General features: G+C 46.0%; 6 protein-coding genes across 7 annotated transcripts; 3 read left to right on the forward strand and 3 right to left on the reverse strand.

The window, feature by feature from the left end:
* Nucleotides 1-343: 343 nt before the first annotated feature.
* On the forward strand, nucleotides 344-3,041 carry LOC131261634 (uncharacterized). The gene is made up of 3 exons (XM_058263636.1): nucleotides 344-1,039; nucleotides 1,119-1,268; nucleotides 1,335-3,041. The coding sequence occupies exons 1-3, from the start codon at nucleotides 344-346 to the stop codon at nucleotides 3,039-3,041; spliced, it is 2,553 nt and encodes an 850-aa protein (XP_058119619.1).
* A 145-nt stretch (nucleotides 3,042-3,186) lies between these two features.
* LOC131261650 (uncharacterized) lies at nucleotides 3,187-6,461 on the reverse strand. The gene is made up of 5 exons (XM_058263637.1): nucleotides 5,787-6,461; nucleotides 5,588-5,719; nucleotides 5,174-5,521; nucleotides 3,688-4,557; nucleotides 3,187-3,615 (listed from the first exon to the last, which is right to left on the reverse strand). Exons 1-5 carry the CDS (start codon nucleotides 6,459-6,461, stop codon nucleotides 3,187-3,189), a joined length of 2,454 nt encoding a protein of 817 aa, XP_058119620.1.
* Nucleotides 6,462-7,103: 642 nt separating this feature from the next.
* On the forward strand, nucleotides 7,104-8,597 carry LOC131261666 (uncharacterized). Its single transcript, XM_058263638.1, has 4 exons — nucleotides 7,104-7,304; nucleotides 7,373-8,104; nucleotides 8,172-8,277; nucleotides 8,407-8,597. Exons 1-4 carry the CDS (start codon nucleotides 7,104-7,106, stop codon nucleotides 8,595-8,597), a joined length of 1,230 nt encoding a protein of 409 aa, XP_058119621.1.
* A 622-nt stretch (nucleotides 8,598-9,219) lies between these two features.
* On the forward strand, nucleotides 9,220-10,620 carry LOC131261682 (uncharacterized). Its single transcript, XM_058263639.1, has 3 exons — nucleotides 9,220-9,432; nucleotides 9,491-10,349; nucleotides 10,421-10,620. The coding sequence occupies exons 1-3, from the start codon at nucleotides 9,220-9,222 to the stop codon at nucleotides 10,618-10,620; spliced, it is 1,272 nt and encodes a 423-aa protein (XP_058119622.1).
* Nucleotides 10,621-10,948: 328 nt separating this feature from the next.
* LOC131261698 (uncharacterized) lies at nucleotides 10,949-12,623 on the reverse strand. Its single transcript, XM_058263640.1, has 4 exons — nucleotides 12,072-12,623; nucleotides 11,702-11,995; nucleotides 11,404-11,620; nucleotides 10,949-11,304 (listed from the first exon to the last, which is right to left on the reverse strand). Exons 1-4 carry the CDS (start codon nucleotides 12,621-12,623, stop codon nucleotides 11,108-11,110), a joined length of 1,260 nt encoding a protein of 419 aa, XP_058119623.1. The 3' UTR covers nucleotides 10,949-11,107.
* A 1,644-nt stretch (nucleotides 12,624-14,267) lies between these two features.
* LOC131260030 (uncharacterized) lies at nucleotides 14,268-16,606 on the reverse strand. Of its 2 annotated transcripts, XM_058261683.1 has the most exons (5): nucleotides 16,328-16,606; nucleotides 15,368-15,759; nucleotides 15,138-15,300; nucleotides 14,563-15,070; nucleotides 14,268-14,493 (listed from the first exon to the last, which is right to left on the reverse strand). In XM_058261683.1, the coding sequence occupies exons 2-5, from the start codon at nucleotides 15,739-15,741 to the stop codon at nucleotides 14,321-14,323; spliced, it is 1,218 nt and encodes a 405-aa protein (XP_058117666.1). In that variant the 5' UTR covers nucleotides 15,742-15,759; nucleotides 16,328-16,606; the 3' UTR covers nucleotides 14,268-14,320. The 2 variants fall into 2 exon arrangements, with proteins under 2 accessions (XP_058117666.1, XP_058117665.1); XM_058261682.1 differs by lacking the exon at nucleotides 16,328-16,606 and having other exon boundaries at nucleotides 15,368-15,897.
* Nucleotides 16,607-16,994: the final 388 nt, after the last annotated feature.

Here is a 16,994-nt window from a genome sequence, read left to right on the forward strand (position 1 = left end):
ATTACGAGAACACTAATATTTTTAAATTTTTATTTGCATTTTGCAAATGCACAAATTGAAATTCATATGACACCAAGCTACCAACATTGAACACTCCAGTGTTCACTGCACTGCCTACAAATAAGATCCATGTAACGTCGATCCTTTTCTTTACTGATCCCAACACATTCAGCCTCGATGGTAAAAAAGGTAAAGTGTTTATCTTCAAATATATTTGGCCGGAGAGTAAGCGGTCCCATCAGTTTTTCTTCCGCGGTTGCGGCGATCACCTCGAACAGTGTGTGCTTGGTGGATAAAAAAAAGTCTTAACCCGACCCGCCCCATCTGTTGAGTAAAAATAACGATGGCTACACCTCCCAAGGCCACCGTCCCGGAGTGGATGACGAAAGAGTTTTTCGTGGATGCGATTGCAGCGAAGTTGACGCTCCCGGTGACCGATTTTACGATAGCCGATCTGGACGTGCGACCTGCGACGGAAGCTGGCGACAACTATGCGTCGGTGTTGTACCGTGTGGCGGTGTCGGTGCAGGTGCACGGTTCCGAAGGCCACACAACCGTGTCGCTAATCGTGAAGGCCCTACCCAAATTCGGTCTGACGGACGAGTTGATCCAGCAGATGAACCTGTTCCCGAAGGAGATGACGATGTACGGGAAGGTGCTACCGAGCCTGGAACAACTTTACCATCAGCGTGGCCGAACGGATGTGATGTTTGGACCTCGCTGCCTGAAACACGGCACTGAGCCGACCGACGTGATCGTAATGGAGGACATGCGGGATCGCGACTTCCGCCTGGTGAATCGACGCCAGGGTATGGATATGGACCATACGCTAACGGTGTTGAGATGCATGGCGCAGTTCCATGCTGCGTCGGTGGTTTACTATGGCCAGCGAGGGCCTTCGGAGCAGAGGCTGCTCGAGGGCATGTTTGCGGAGAAGGGACGCAAAATGCACGAACAGCTTCAGGCGATGCAAAGTGCGTTTATGTACATGGTGGTAAGCGGCTGGTCGGAGAAGGGCAAGTTCTTTGCCAACTTAATGGTATGTTAATTTTTGAGATCATGTACTTCTAACGTTTCATAGCTATATGAAAGCCATTTAATTTTTCTCCACATTTCAGAAACATTGGGGCATGGATATGTTCGATGCTTCACTTAAAGTCTCGCGCGCTGATCCCCAAAAATTCAATGTACTAAACCACGGTGATATGTGGTGTAATAACATCATGTTTCACTACACCACCGACAATGCGATTGATGAAATCGTGCTGGTAAGTGTGTCATTAATCAAAAAATGAATTCCTGATAATGACACACCCGTCATGATTTTCACCCAGATCGACTATCAGATAAGCTTTTGGTCTTCCCCGGCGATCGATTTGCTGTACTTCTTGATGACCTCCGTCAATAGTGATCTTCGCCTTCCCCAGTTGGATTATTTTATTCGCTACTACCACGAACAACTGATGGAAAACCTCAACTTCCTGGATTACACCGAAAAGCGGCCTACGCTAAAGGAGCTACACTCGGACGTCATCGGTCACGGATTGTTTGGCTTCGTGATAGCTTTGACCCTCCTACCGGTGGTGCTGCTGGAGAAAACCGACGATGCGTCGATGGATCTGATGCTCGATATGGGAGAAGCCGGTGCCAACTTCAAACTGAAGCTGTACAACAACCCGGAGTATGTGCGACAAATGACGCAGATTATGGAGCATTTCTACAATTTGGGTGCGTTTGACATCCTGGAGCTGGGAGTGCAACGTGCGGCAGGGATCGATTGCGACCCACAATTGCAGCTGCCACTGTGGCTGGACAGGGAATTCGTCGAGCACGTGGTGCAGCAGAAGTTTGGCAACGACGCCGTGGAGAAACGCACCGTACGAGGGGCGTACGTGAAGAACGCTGCGAAGAAGGGCGACAATTATGCGGCCGCTCTGTACTCCGTAAAGGTGGATATGCTCCGAGCCAGTACAGCTACAGAGGAGACCCTTTCGCTCATCGTAAAAGCTCCGCCGAAGGGAAATGCCGCTGCCTATTCGCTGGATAAGGATATGTACGTGAGGGAACGGTATCTCTACGAAACGCTGATCCCAGCTTTTGAGGCATTGTACCGGGCTAAGGGAAGCACGGTAAAACTAGCGGCAAATTATTACAAGCCGCCCAACGGGCTGCCGGTGGAGGTGATTGTTATGGAGGACCTCACGGTGAGTGGATACCGGTTGGCGAACCGGCAGGAAGGCTTGGACAGAGCTCACACCGAGGCCGCACTCGAGCATTTGGCAAAGTTTCATGCGGCATCAGCCGTCTACGGTGAGAGTGGTCCGCCGCTTCCGGCGATACTTACCGAGTCATACAGCGATTATCAGATGGCCGAAAAAACCGACAAGCTGTTCGAGCCCTCACTGGACAGCCTGTTCGAATATATGAAGGGGTGGGACTTTGCTGAAGAGTATGCCGAAGATTTGGAGCGGGTTTCACGGCACATTTATCGGCTTCTTGTCGATACGTGGACCGTCGATTCCAATGGATTCAACGTGCTGAACCATGGCGATGTCTGGATGAACAACATACTGTTTTCTTACGCTAGCGACACCGTTGCGCAGGTGGCCCTGGTTGACTATCAGTTCCCGACCTGGGGCTCACCGGTCTTCGATGTGATCCAGCTGTTGTTCTCTTCAGTTAGTCAAAGCCTGAAGCTATCAGAGCAGGCAGCGTTTGTACGATTCTACCAGAAAGAACTGGTGCAAAACTTGCGTCTTCTTGGATACACCAAACCGATGCCGACGTTGCAAGGGTTGCAAATCGCCTTCAACGATCGACTTCTGGCGGCCATCAAAGCTACCGTGATCGACCTACCGTACGTCTTGGCCGATCCCAGCGAGGACGCGTCGGTGGAGGCTGCTGTCGCACAAACGGAGGCAGGACGCCAGTTCCAGAAGCTACTGTTCGACAACGACCGGTACAAGGAGCAGATGAAAATGCTGCTACCGTACTTTAAGAACCGTGGTCTACTGACACCTGATGCCGCTTCTGTCAACTGAAGTGAATAACTATTTCTCGAAATTATATAATACTTTTAGCATTGTCCAGTTGGATTTCTTTCAATGTACAAGTTAAATGTTTAAATAAATTATTAACCTCCTAAATTAAAATGTTTATAATAATTTTCTTTAAATTCGCTTTCTTTCATCCCTCGTTTTGGTCTGTCAAGTTGGAAAATAGTCCCATGTGGAACAACGTTGGTATGAGCCGGTCTACTAGCTGAACAAAGTCCGGACTATTGTACACGCGTTTCAGCAAGGCTTCTCCATCCGGATGATCAGTGCTTATCTTTTCCATATCGACAATCTCCACGACATTGGCCATCGTCATGGCAACGGCCTCCGACAGGGTAGGTAAAATAAGCACTCCATGCTTTTGTACCTGCTTGAACAGCTCGTCGTACGACGGTATCGGCTTACCATAAGCTAACACTTGAAAACTATCCACTAATTGACGGTAATAGTACTGCAGCAGCTCCACCAGTCCATCGCAAAGCATTTCCGTGGCAGTTGAGATCAAAAAGTACAAGATATCAGATGCAAAACACCCATAGAATGCGGTTTGGAAGTCAAGCTGTTGCAAGCATAGGTGATAAGTAGTTATGATTGTTTGTTCCACACATGTGCGATCAAATAATTTACTTACGAACAGAACATCATCCTCCCCAAACATGATATTGCATGGCCATAGATCATCATGATTTAAAACGTTAAAATTCGCGGAATCCTTACGCAGCACTCGGCAGCATTCACTCAGCAAGTGGCCATCGATTTGTTTCTGAAAACGAAAAAACATTGTGTGACTGCAAGAAAAAGTTAACTTTCCCTGGCTTACCAAAGGCGTAACATATTCCTCTGGTAGACCTCGTTCATGTAGACTTTGTACGAAGGCGCCGTAGAGAACTTCGTAGTGTCTTCCTATGACTCCAATTGTATCTTCTCTAAAAATTCCCTCAGCAAAGTGCGCGGAAAAACAACCTCCCGCTTCCAGGTACACCACAGACGTCGCGTGGAACTTTGCCAATTTAGAAAGGATCGCTTTAACGTCCTTTACTGGGAGTCCGTATCGTTTCGATCTCATGTGAAAGTTTCTTTGGTTGAGATCCTCCATTACGATCACCGTTTCGTGGCCATCGGTCGCCTTGAACATCCTTGGTCCAAACTGCACACCGCCCTTTGCGAGCCACAGTCGTTCAAACTCCGGCAGCACATGTCCATAAAGTTCACGTTCTTTCGGGAAAGCGGACAAGACATCTACCACTGTAGCACCAAACGCTTGGTCTGATTTTTCCTTCACGATGTACGACAGCGTCTTAATCTCTCGAGATGGTCCAACTTCCACTTCGAGCGTTACTCGGTGGATGAGAGACATATAGCCCACCGTTTCGCTGTTTGCCTCGCCAATACGTATTTTTTTCACAACCGCAGGACAGGCATTCTGCGGAGACAAATCAGCTTCGATTATGTCTCTAAAAAACTCCACAGAACGCCAACTAGCAGCTTCCATCGTGGAACCCTATGACACTGAACACCTACGACACAGTGTAGCTAGGGAACTCGACTGGGCAGGGAAATGCCCTATGTTGTAACTCTATTTATCTAGCGTCACGAAAAGATAAACAATGCCCGGTCGATAATGGAACCATCATGATTCAACAACTACACATTACCCCGCATCATGTTGGGGCTCTTACTAACTTCAATTCTGGAAGTTATAGCTGTGTGTGTCCACTTGTCGGTCGACCTTGAAACGCGAGCTGGAATACGCCGATGCTCCCTGTGCGCCAAGAACCCCTAAGCGCTGGAGCTTTAATTTTCTTACGGCAATAATTAGCATCCGCTTCAGGGGTCGACACATTTTCAGTTAAACATGACATAATTTTAAAAAACTAGCATTTATGTTTATTTTAGTTTCTACATTGATAGTATGTACACGTCACACTTTTTGAAATAAACATGGTATTTTTTAATTTTAAATTGCCCGGAAAACGACCTAGGAAAAGAGAAATATATTTATTTGAAAACAGAAAAAGTCAGGACAGGACCCATTCTCAAGACTCAGGTCTATCGGTCAAGTTTGTAAATAGTCCCAACTTGAACAACTTTGGTAGGAGCCTGTTTATTAGTGCAACATAGGCCGGATTACTATACACTTGGTTCCGCAAGGCGGCTCCAGCCGGATGATCAGAAGTTATGTTTTCCATATCGCTGGCCTCCGTGAGACCGGTCATCATGATCGCCACGGCTTCCGATAAAGGCGGTAGAAGGAGTACCCCACACTTTTGTATCTGCCTGAACAGCTCGTCGTACGACGGTATCGGCTTATTGTAGCCAAGTGCGGTAAAACTATTCACCAACTGCCGGTAGTAATACTGCAGCAGTTCCTCCAGCTCATCGCAAAGTATTTCAGTGGCGGTTGTGACTAGCAGGTAGAGAATATCCGAAGCAAAACACCCATAGAACGCTGTTTGAAAGTCCAGCTATTTTGGGAAAGAAGAAATAAAATGCAATAAGATGCAAGTTTAATCGTTTTGGCTCACACTTACCAAAAGTAAGTTATCGTTATCGAACATCACATTGTTGGACCACAAGTCACCATGGTTTAGAACGTTGAAATTCGCTGCGTTGACACGCAAAACTCGGCAACATTCCTTTAGCAAGCGGCCATCGATTTGTTTCTGAAAACGAAAATCCGTTGAATTAAAATAGAAGAGATTAAACTCTCAAGAACTTTCCACATCTTACCAAAGCGTTAAGATATTCCTCTGCTAATTTTCGCGCCTCGAGACTTTTCACAAAAGCACTGTAGAGAACTTCGTAGTAATCTTCTATGGCGTCGATAGTCCCTTCTGAATAGACTCCCCGGGTAAAGTGTTCGGAGAAACTACCTCCCGCTTCCAGGTACACAACAGACGTCGCGTGAAACTTTGCTACCTTGGAAAGGATCGCTTTAACATCTTCCACTGGGAGTCCGTATCTTTTCGGTCTCATCCGAAAGTTGCTTCGGCTGAGATCCTCCATAACGATCACCGTTTCATGGCCATCGGTTGCTTTGAACATCTTTGGCCCAAAGCGTACACCACCCGCTTTTAACCAGAGACGTTCAAATTCCGGCAGCAGATGCTCGTAGAATACGCGTTCTTTCGGGAAAACGGACAAAAGATCACTCAGCGAACCACCAAACGCTTGGTCTGATTTTTCCTTCACGATGTACGACAGCGTCTTGATCTCTCGGGATGGTCCAACTTCCACTTCGAGCGTTACTCGGTGGATGAGAGACATATAGCCCGCCGTTTCGCTGTTGGCCTCACCGATGTGCAATCCTTTGACGTGTATCGGTCCATCGTTTTGATTGGCGAACTCGGCTTCGATTATGGCACTAAAAAATTCCACCGTGCGCCAGCTAGGAGCGTCCATCATGGCGCGTTTATGACACTGAACACGTACAACACACTGAAGCTAGGGTCTCGACTGGGCAGGGGAATGCTTTATGTTGTTGCTATATTTATTTAGCCTCACGAAAAGATAAACAGCGCTCGTCCGATAATGCGGCGTTCGTCAATCACAACACCTATCTTCAATGTTCCTAAGTGGTTCTTTTTTACCATTACCTCAACGCTGTTTTGTTATTCGATCTCCGCGATACATAAGCTTGTAGTTGTGTGCGTCTAATCATAAATGAAACATGTTTCGTTGACCTTGAACCCCGAAAGTTGATGATGAATTCCAATACCGAAAAACATGTTCTACATTTTTGTGTATACAAATCCTTTTCCCAACATTTCGTGCTCACCATTTTGAGACAAACCTCATCAGTCGGCTGCTCATAGATGTTGCTAATTTACCGCTCGTTTATTGGGGGGGAATCATTTTCGTCACACATTGTCGGATAACGTTATCATTGTTGGGAGAAACGAATTTGTCTTCAGATAGGAACCGTTTGTGCCCAGCACGCTGTATTGCACTGGAAGCGTTAGCTCACGGTGGTACTTGGCAATAATATTGTGAAACATTCAAACCAGTGCTTCAATATTGTGAAATACCAACTGCACAGCATTCAAAATGGTCGAGCTGCAATGGATGACTCGGGAGCTTCTGGAAACCTTACTTGCCGGTCATCAGAATCTCACGCACATGGTTTCGTACGAAGTGAATTTTGCCACCAAAAAGGGGGACAATTATGCTAGTGAAATGTATCGCCTGACGGTGCATTTTGCAAGTGCATCTGGAGATGAACAAATTCAGAAGAATTATATATTAAAGGTAACGGTCGATATGTTGTTTGCTTTTGCAACTGTTACCGAATTCATTTCTTTTGGATCCTTTGCCAGGTCATCCCGGCCGGTGAAATTCAGCAGAAAGTGATGAAAGAGAACAGTATCTACCCAAGGGAAACGGTCATATACCGGGACATCTTGCCAAGGATCTATGATTTGTTGCGTTCGATCGGCGATAGCTCGATCATTTCTCCGATCTGTTTGGCTACCACTAGCACACCGAAAGAGATGCTGTTGTTTGAAGATGCCCGCGAGGACGGTTTCCGAATGGCCGATAGACGGCAGGGACTAGAACTCGATGCTAGCCGTTTGGTGATCATTAAGCTGGCCAAGTTACATGCCTGCTCCCGGTTGCTGTTCGATTCCAACGCGCAGCTGTTCGATCTTATGCTGGAAGGCTGCATTTCGGACGATCCCAGCAAGCAAACTTTTCTTCCTTACTATCGACGATGCGTTCAGCAGGTGATGCGTTTGGTTGCCCAGTGGAATGTGGATGGCCAGTGGGACACGGTGCTGGCAAAGCTAGAACGTTTGCAGGATAAGATCATTCCGTACGGATGTGCCGTCTACCGGCGTACGGATGAATGTTTCAGCGTACTCAACCATAACGATATCTGGATAAACAATATGATGTTCCGATACGATGAGGCAAACCGGGTTGAAGATCTTCGTCTGCTTGACTATCAACTGTCCTTCTACGGATCGCCGGGAGTGGATTTAAACTTTTTCCTCTACGGTTCCGTACGACCGGAAGTGCGGAAAAAGCACGAAGCAGAATTAATTCAGGTTGGACCGACCTAAGCATGATTTTAGTGTTCGCAAACAACTTTTAAAACTTTTATTTCTTTTGAAGCTTTACCATAGCACACTCAGCAGTACACTGACTCGGCTACAGTATCGTGGCCCTGTTCCGAACCTTCCAGACGTCCACGTGGAGATTATTCGTAAAGGTTTCCACCGTAAGTACACAGTCCAGGCACAGTCTCCAAGCCATTCAGCGAGGAAGTGGTATTAACCATTGTTGGAACACTCTGATAAGAATCCTCGTTGTCATCCTCGTTTTCGCAATTCTGCGTTCTACGTTGCAGGCGTCAACGCCGTCTTTCAACAGTTACCGTTTGCCATGATGGAAAACTCGGAAGATGCCGAAATGGACCTACTGCTGGGTGACGGTGACCGCAGTGAAGCCAGCAGACGGGAGCTGTTCGACAATCCACGTTACGTCAGTGTGCTGCCCGAGCTGTTACGAGAGTTTGATCTTGGCGGCTACCTAGATTAAATGGCCTCCGGTTGAGTCCTTCTGCCGGCCAGTATAAGCAGACAGCGTGCTAATATTATTCCAACGGGACAGCTTTGTCTTACCGAGATAATTCAATTGACACTGATTTTTGCCACGTGCCAGTAGAGGTTCTCTGTATGGATGTCGTCACGATAAGCAAATATCAACATCGTTATATAAATCGACACGCGTGTAGAATAAATAATGTCTTTGGGCTTCCCGTAATAGACTAAAAAATATGTAATAACATTGCTCAAATAGAGTTGTCATTTCTTGACTAATATTTGAAAGATATGTATCGTGAAAGCCCTAGAGATAGTAGAATTTCGCTCGAAGGTAAATCCAAAAGTAGTTTGTTGATCTCCGTGTAAGCTTTGCCCAACAAACGATGCCTGATGCAATTGCACATTCAAATGAGTGCACAATGAATGATGACAAGGGATAGGAGTAAATAGAAGTCGGTTGGAAGTGACCGCAATTTATGATACTAAAGCTACCCAACGGACGTTGTTCTCGGTTGATATAAAAACTACCGGCACGGCTGGATGATAGGTCATACAGCAGAAGCAGTTTGCCTTTGGTTCACAAACCAGGTGGTGTCTAATTAACTATTTGCCAGAAGATGCCAGAAAACACTGTGCCAGCGTGCCAGAATGAAGTCACCGATGTTCCGAGCTGGCTGGACGAGCAGTACGTTGAAAAGCTGCTACGTTGTGCATTGAAAGAAAAGTCTATCAAACTAAAGCAGCTGATTTTGAAATACGCCGTGCCGAAGGGTGATAACTTTGCCAGCATTATCTATCGTATCCAGGTGGTGTACCATGCAAAGGAAGAGGTAATTATCTTTCGAAAATTGAAGCTTGGGCGTCTGTATAATGGTTTGATTTTCTCAGTATGAAATAACTAGGACGTTCATCGTAAAAGGAATGATCACCGAAGGATTGGCTGGCGAAAAATTGCGCCAGTATGATGTGCAGCGCAAAGAGATGGACGTGTATCAGTACATCGTGCCGGAGTTGAAGCGCATGATGCAGTGTGTCGGAGAGCGGAGCGAGTTGTACCCATCGGCGTTGGCCATCGATCGCAAGCGTGAAGTGATTTTGTTCAAGGATCTCACCCTGGATGGATACAGAATGGCCGATCGTACGAAGGGACTGGACATGGTTCACTTGAAGATGGCCTTTAAGCTTATGGCCAAACTGCATGCCGGATCGCTCAAGCTACGCGAACAGCAACCGACCATCTTCGACCACTACCGAACGGGTATGATGACGCGTGAAACGGAAGCATTTCATCCGATGTTTGTGCGGATCTTTGACGCTCTGGTTGCTGAGATCGCTCGCTGGGGACCTGAGTGGGACTACTATCGCCGGAAGCTGGAAATCCTACGGCCGAACTTTGTAGAGTATGGCCTACGAGTGTTCGACAACGAACCGGATGCGAACGATCTGTGCGTGTTCGTGCACGGTGATCTGTGGGTGAACAACTTGCTGTACAAATATGACACACACGCGAACCCGATCGACGCGGTATTGCTGGACTTCCAGTACTGCTGCTACGGGACGCCGATGATCGATTTCTGTTACTTGTACTACACATCGGCCAGGAATGAAATACGCCAGAATTGCCTCGATGAGCTGTTGCAGTACTACTACTATGCTCTAAGAACGTGCGTAAGGGATCTTAAGTACCTTGGAACATTTCCAACCCTATATCAGTTTCTTCAGCAGTCGATGCGCAAAATGTTCTACGGTATGAAAGCACGCTTTATGGGACCATGCTGATACTGTGTTACTGAAAAAAATCTCTCCATATTCTTTCAGGTGTCTATTCAACATTCATAGCACTTCCGGTGCAGATGAACGACAAGACGGAAAATGCGGACTTTGACGCGCTCATGGGCGATGACGAGCGTGCGCAAATATACAAGCGAACGATCGTGTCCAATGACAAGTATCGGAAGATTATCCAAGGTTTGTTGCCACAGTTCGACCGAAAGGGTCTGCTAGATCCACTGTATTAGAACTTATTTGTTAATCCACAACAGAATACTGCAAGCTAAGTCGTCACTAATCGACCACTGAATCAAATAAACAATTATGAAATACTTTTCATCCATTACTGCACAGTTATCTCGCTTCACAAACACATTACGTCTTATCGGAGGTAAACCGCTCTTAGATGAATCAGCAGAAATAGAACCCCCAGTTTGAAAGTGATAACGTTCGACGGGTTTCGCCCCCAAAATGAGCCAACTCTCGCGTTGTTTGTGCCTCGTGTTTGTGCAATCGATCGGGAAGAAAGTAAAGTTTGTTTATTTGTACTAAACTCCTACGACCTCGTGACCTACATTACTTTGGTTGTGCTAGAGCTGCTGGAACTGCAAAGTGCAGTCCACACGGCCGGTGAGGTACATGACCCATTGGAAATACTGCGTACAATTTAATACCCTTCCGAACACATCTGTAGGCGGCTTGGCGATGATGGTGGACCGATTAAGGATCGCTCGATCACCCACTAGCCGCACCGTCCCCGATGGCGAGCCTGGGAAGCAAAACCTCTAGGACTTCGATAAATGCCGGATTGCTGAAAATAAGTTGTCTCGCCCGGACGGCCTGTTCGTCATCGCCGAGCATGTTCTCCGGTGTTGCCAACTCGGTCTCTGTCGTTATAAGCGCTGGTACAATGCATGTCGTCACGATCAACGCTGCAATGTTAGATATTGTGAGTAGATTAACCGACCAATTTAAGGGCAGCTCGAGGCTGGTTTGTTATGCAAATCGGTGCTGCCATTTGGCGTGCTTACCATGATCGCGTTTGGCGGTCACTTCCGCCTGCATATGGGCGAGATCAGGCAGTGGCCCATCGTACTTAAATTGCCGGAGTGCGTTCCGCAGCTCGTCCGTGTACAGCTGCAAGAGTTCGTCGAAACCAGCACGCTGAATTGCGGTGTTGGCCGAGGAGTGCAGAAGGTGCGTCAAGTCGAACGCTGGCGAGCCGAAGAAGCTCTCCTGATAGTCCACCTAAAGAAGACAGCAAGAAGGTGTATCAGAGAGAACACCGAAATACGTTTAGTAGCGATTTATAGACCTTTGGGCACTAACCATTATGACGTCTTCCACGGAACCTTCCGCATCATACTTCCACAGCAAATTGTTTAACCACATATCACCATGATTGAGCACATTGAACCCTCCCGCCGTACGCTCGTAGCTCTTCGACTCACGCTCGATGGCCGACTGGAGGAAGTTCCGGAGGAAGCCGGAGTACTGAGCCAGCTGGGGGACTCGCTCTGTTTGCTCGATGCAATGCTGAATGGCGTTGGCGTAGAACAGATGGACCGGATTGTCCTCACTCGTGAACATGCTATTAGCGAGCATGCTGAACAACTCACGATTCTGCAATTAAAGCAGTTCAGCTCAATTAATTCATCACTGTTCCCACTCTTTACTACTCGTCGGGGAACAACCCCACGGAAGATTTACGTCCGGAATCTACCTTTCGTTCTAGGACCGCTGTAGCGGCGTGGAACTTGGCTAACTTTGTCACGATCACCCGCAGATGGGCCAGATCTAGCCGCGCCGTTCGATCCGGTTGCCGAAATCCCTTCACCGCTAGGTCCTCCAGTACTAGCGCATGGTCATCTTCATAGATCAGCCGGGGTGCGAACTGCGTGCAGTCGCCGAAGCTGGTTAGCAGCTCCCGGACGGCCTTCAGTACCGGCCCGTACACGCACTTCTCGATACCGAACACATTCAGCAGGTCCGCGTCCTGCGCTAGCTCGGCATTGGATAGCTTGGTTTTGAGTATCAGGGAAACCGAATCCGGCCGGGTTGCTTCCGGCGCAGATCCGAGTGTGTAGTGCACCGTGGCCCGCACGATCGCACTCATAAAGTTCTGCCCACCGGCACATCCGGCGGCCAGTTCGTACCGCTGGACGGTTACGTCCGCGTGCAGATACGCTTCCAGTACGCGCACGAAGTAATCCGTACTAATCCACGGCAGTTCTGGTACCGGTTCGGCCATATCTTTTTGGTCTCTTATCGACTCGAGGTAAGACGCACAAGGTAACACAAAAAACAACAGCCCGTTTGATAGCAACTCACGACAAAAATGAAGGAAATTATCGGCCACACCTCGGCTAGCGGCCTCCGAATCGGCGTTCGATCAAACGCGATGTTGCTGAACGACTGGCGTGGCCAGAAGATGGTCCGCGGCCGGACCGGAACCGCTACGTACACACAGCTACACAGTGACTCGGGGCGTCAAGTGAAACCTACACCACCGTCCAAAATGCGATGGTTGTTTGCCACCCTCCCCTGAGAAAAGCTCCAAACACATACACAATCGAAATTGGCATTTTTTGTTACAAGCACAGTGTTGTCCCCACTGACTTAGGTTTGTTTAATTTCATCAAATAAATTCACAAAGTATAATTTTGAAAAAGAGTCGAATTTCAAATCTCAATACTTCACTATTTGTTCCCTTCAAATTTAATACAATATTTTCTAAACACAAATGATTAAATTTCAAAAACAATCTCCACACGATTTTGATCAAAGTTTTAAGTTGCATTCTACTTTCACTCGCCGATAACACCCTGAGCAAACATGTGCTACCGTTTCTATCCGCTTTCTGTGACAACCTCACACATACACACCGTTTTTCAACAACAGAGTCAACCGTGATGCATTTCTGGAAAGATGCATCTTACAATGCTAGCGCTAAATCAACGTAATTAAATGAACTGTGCACCCGTCGACGGCTTCCAAACACTAGCTGGACCCACCATAACAGTTCTTGAAAGTTTTTTGTTCGATTTAATGAAGAAAACTATGTATATAATTTAAATTAAAACGGTTTCTTATTCTTTAGCGTACGCCGTTACTCGGGTGAAAGATGAAAGAAAATAAATTACCAATAATTATGCTAGAATCATATTTGGCATATCATACCATCCGCATGCATTAAACTGAGGGTCAACTGGAGAAGCACTTTGGAAAATATATTTTATTACACCCATTTATCAATTGACTATCTACATAAAGGAGTCATATAACATATCACTGGGAGAAACTGGGGCAAGAAACACCGGCTGGGTAAAATGCACCGTCATGTAGAGTTAGCTGAATTATGCACTCGTCTCTTGTTCTTTGTTAGTAACAATTTGAGAATAAAATAGATGATAGAGAACGGAAATACGGAAAAAAATCTCTTTTTTTCGCTTCGGTGGTGTATATTACCTCCCCTTGCCTTACATCTATTGAACGGGATCGATTCTCCCACAATTACCCACGATAGGGTCGCGACGCTTAATTGACCCTAGGTATGATATGTGAAGATTGCTTGAAGAGGCTTTGGAGGGCATAGAAAAATGATTAGAAATTATATGCGATAATTATATTATATTTCGACTGTTTTTTGATCGAGTCTACAGATCTGATCTGGTATGTAATAACCAATATGGGGATTATTGTCTACAAAAATAATAAGTGAATTATATTTTTACTTTTATGGCCAAATCGTACTTTATAACACATAATATTAGTTTCATTCGTTTTCTTACGAAGGTGATATGTGAGAAATATTTCGAACTAAAAGATGTTTAAAATTGAAACAAAGTAAAAATAAATTAATTTGTACTTTTCTTTTTTACTATTTCTAGCTATACGACAGTATACATTCCATTATTAGCGATGAGCACGTGTTCACTTTATTTAACCTTAACATATTGTTCCTTGGTACAAAAGTCGCGATAGCTCCACAAACATTAATTTCTTGAACTCTGGGTTGTCCAATGCTGGATTTTCGGTTTCACCCTTAATGTACGCTTCTATATCGAGGTTCTCCTGACACAGGAATCGGAAGGTCGTGAACACGGCGTAATGGAACATCTCTGGAAATAAAAACACACATATGATAGTCGCGTACCGAAGTGGCTTGATAAAACTGTAACACTACTCACCGAATCCTGCAGTCCTTAGCAGCTCGGCTTGCAAATCCAACAGCGTTGGAATTCTGCCCCCAAATCCCAACCGCTTTAGCAGGCCCGAGTACTCCTGGTAGTAGAGATAGATTATCTCATGCCGACTGCTATTCTTCAAATCTTGCGAAGCTATCATGTCCAACAGCCCGTACAAGTCTATCGCCGGCGTAGTCCACGAACATATCTGATAGTCGAGCAAAATAGTATCCACGTGCCTTCCGTGCGCGTCGATTTGGTGGAGCATATTTTTGATCTGAAAATCTCCATGAGTCAGCACATTCTGGAACGTTCGACTCGGTGTATACATCGATTCTAACAGCTCGCGTAGGTCATGTTGAAATTTCTCCAGAGGCTTAGCGAATCGTGCAAACTCCGGATAGGTTCTCGTAAGGTACATCAGGTCACGGAACCCTTTGTTGATCATCTGTTCGAAGCTCAAGAATTTGTCTGCCATCGAAAGCTTGTGCTCGGTCGAAAAGTTAGGATCCTGGCAGAATGGAAAACGATAGTGAAAAGGAAATCGAAGTGTCTGGGCACGGAGGATACTAACGTACCTTACTCTCCATCACAACGGAAGCTGCGTGGAACATGGCAATATCTTTTATGATTGGCTTAATATCGTCGACAGTTTCAATAAAACCACTCATCACCCATCCCTCGTTGCTGATATCTTGCAAGATAACGATGGCGTGCGGCTTCAGTGCGCCGTAAAAATATCTGTAATAAGGTTCAAATCACAATCCACATCGCGCATCGTACTTCAATAACCAACGTTTGAAATTACCTAGGATACTTGTACTTTTCACCAATGTCCTTCAGCAACCGTGCCATCTCCGGTAGAATCTTACTATACATTCGAATTTCAGTATTGAAAAACGTATCATCCTCCAACAGCTCCTTTTTGATGCCGTCGGCTTCCGGTGTGGTTTTCATGATGAGATTGATCGATTGTTCTGCATCAGATTTTTTCGTCCGATACGTTACGGTCGTACGGAACATAACGCTGGCATAATGATCACCCATTTTCGTGCCAGGACGAAGTGTGCATTTGCCGGTCAATTCGATTGACATATCGTTATTTGCCTCACGCAATACATCACGAAAGAACTCATCGTTCAGCCAGCCCGGTGCCACCAGCTCGTCCTGATTGTACGCCATTGCGGGATTAAGAGAGAACTGAACCGAGGCACTGCAAATTTGTAACTGATTGTGCGCGCAGATTCAACTTGACTGAGATAGCTAAGAATACCGCACGCGGTTCGAAGCAGCCATGAGACATCACTTTTCTTCCAGCATGTCCACTGATTATGCATTTATTTGTCTATGTGTTTGATTAGCATGCATGTGCCGGCGCGCCAATGTGTACCACGGAGTGTGGAAAGAATGTGTTGGTCAGCCACTTTAGAAACCCAATCTGGGGTTTTATTTATTGCCACTTGACTCGCAATTATATCGATTATAAAAAATGACATGGGACTCATGGTCTTTTTCAGGATGGTAGACTTGAGTTTAGAGTTTCCGCAAACAATCGCATTTCATCATGCGCCCTCTGTGTGTTGCGAAAAGGTGCATAAATGTTTAGTTACGTTTGTTCCATCCTCTTTTACGGTTGCGAATACAGACGTAGGACAGACTCAATCAAATCGATTGCTTCAAGAAAAAAACAACTACTTGATTTTTCTGAACATCTCATTCTTGTAGACAGTCTTAACTGAAATATACGAGAACTGATAATATACTTTACCTGTCGCTTTACGTTTCGATCAATGTTCCTTCATGCCAGAAGCGCGATAGTTTGGCTTCCATAAGTTTAATCACTTCCTGTTGAAGAGATAAAACTAAAAAAACACTGCCTAAACACTTCAATAGTACATTAGGGTTTTGCCTGGGATACTTATACTTATACTCGCCAATGTCATTAAGTAACCGTGAAATCTCCGGTAGTATCCTTCCAACAGTTCCTTCTCGATTTCGATATTTTATGCTCGTTAAAAAAATACCGCTGGCGTAATGCTCGCCCAATTTGTTGCCCGGTCATAGTGCACATTCACTGACCAGTTCGATCGTTGGATCGTGGTTCACTAGATGCATCACATCACGCAAAATCTAATCGTTCAACCAGGATGGTGCAACTAGTTCGTCCGGATTATGTTGAATCGTGCTATTATGAGATAGCAAAATTTCCACTGTGGGACGGAGGTAAATGTATTGGCTTCTAACCGCGCCAAACGCTTCCACTAGACTGTACTCTCGGCATTAGAAAGTCTTTACCTCCAACAAGGGTCGAGCCGTGACTATCGATACAAGTGTCTCTGTAGTAGAAGTGCATTTGTTTTGCACTTGCATTTGCTTCCGCAAACTGCACGAGTGTGCTGCACAGACGAATGTGCGCCAAAGATTACAACGGCTGT

The sequence above is a fragment of the Anopheles coustani genome, chromosome 3, assembly GCF_943734705.1.
Source record: "Anopheles coustani chromosome 3, idAnoCousDA_361_x.2, whole genome shotgun sequence".
Lineage (NCBI taxonomy): Eukaryota > Metazoa > Arthropoda > Insecta > Diptera > Culicidae > Anopheles > Anopheles coustani.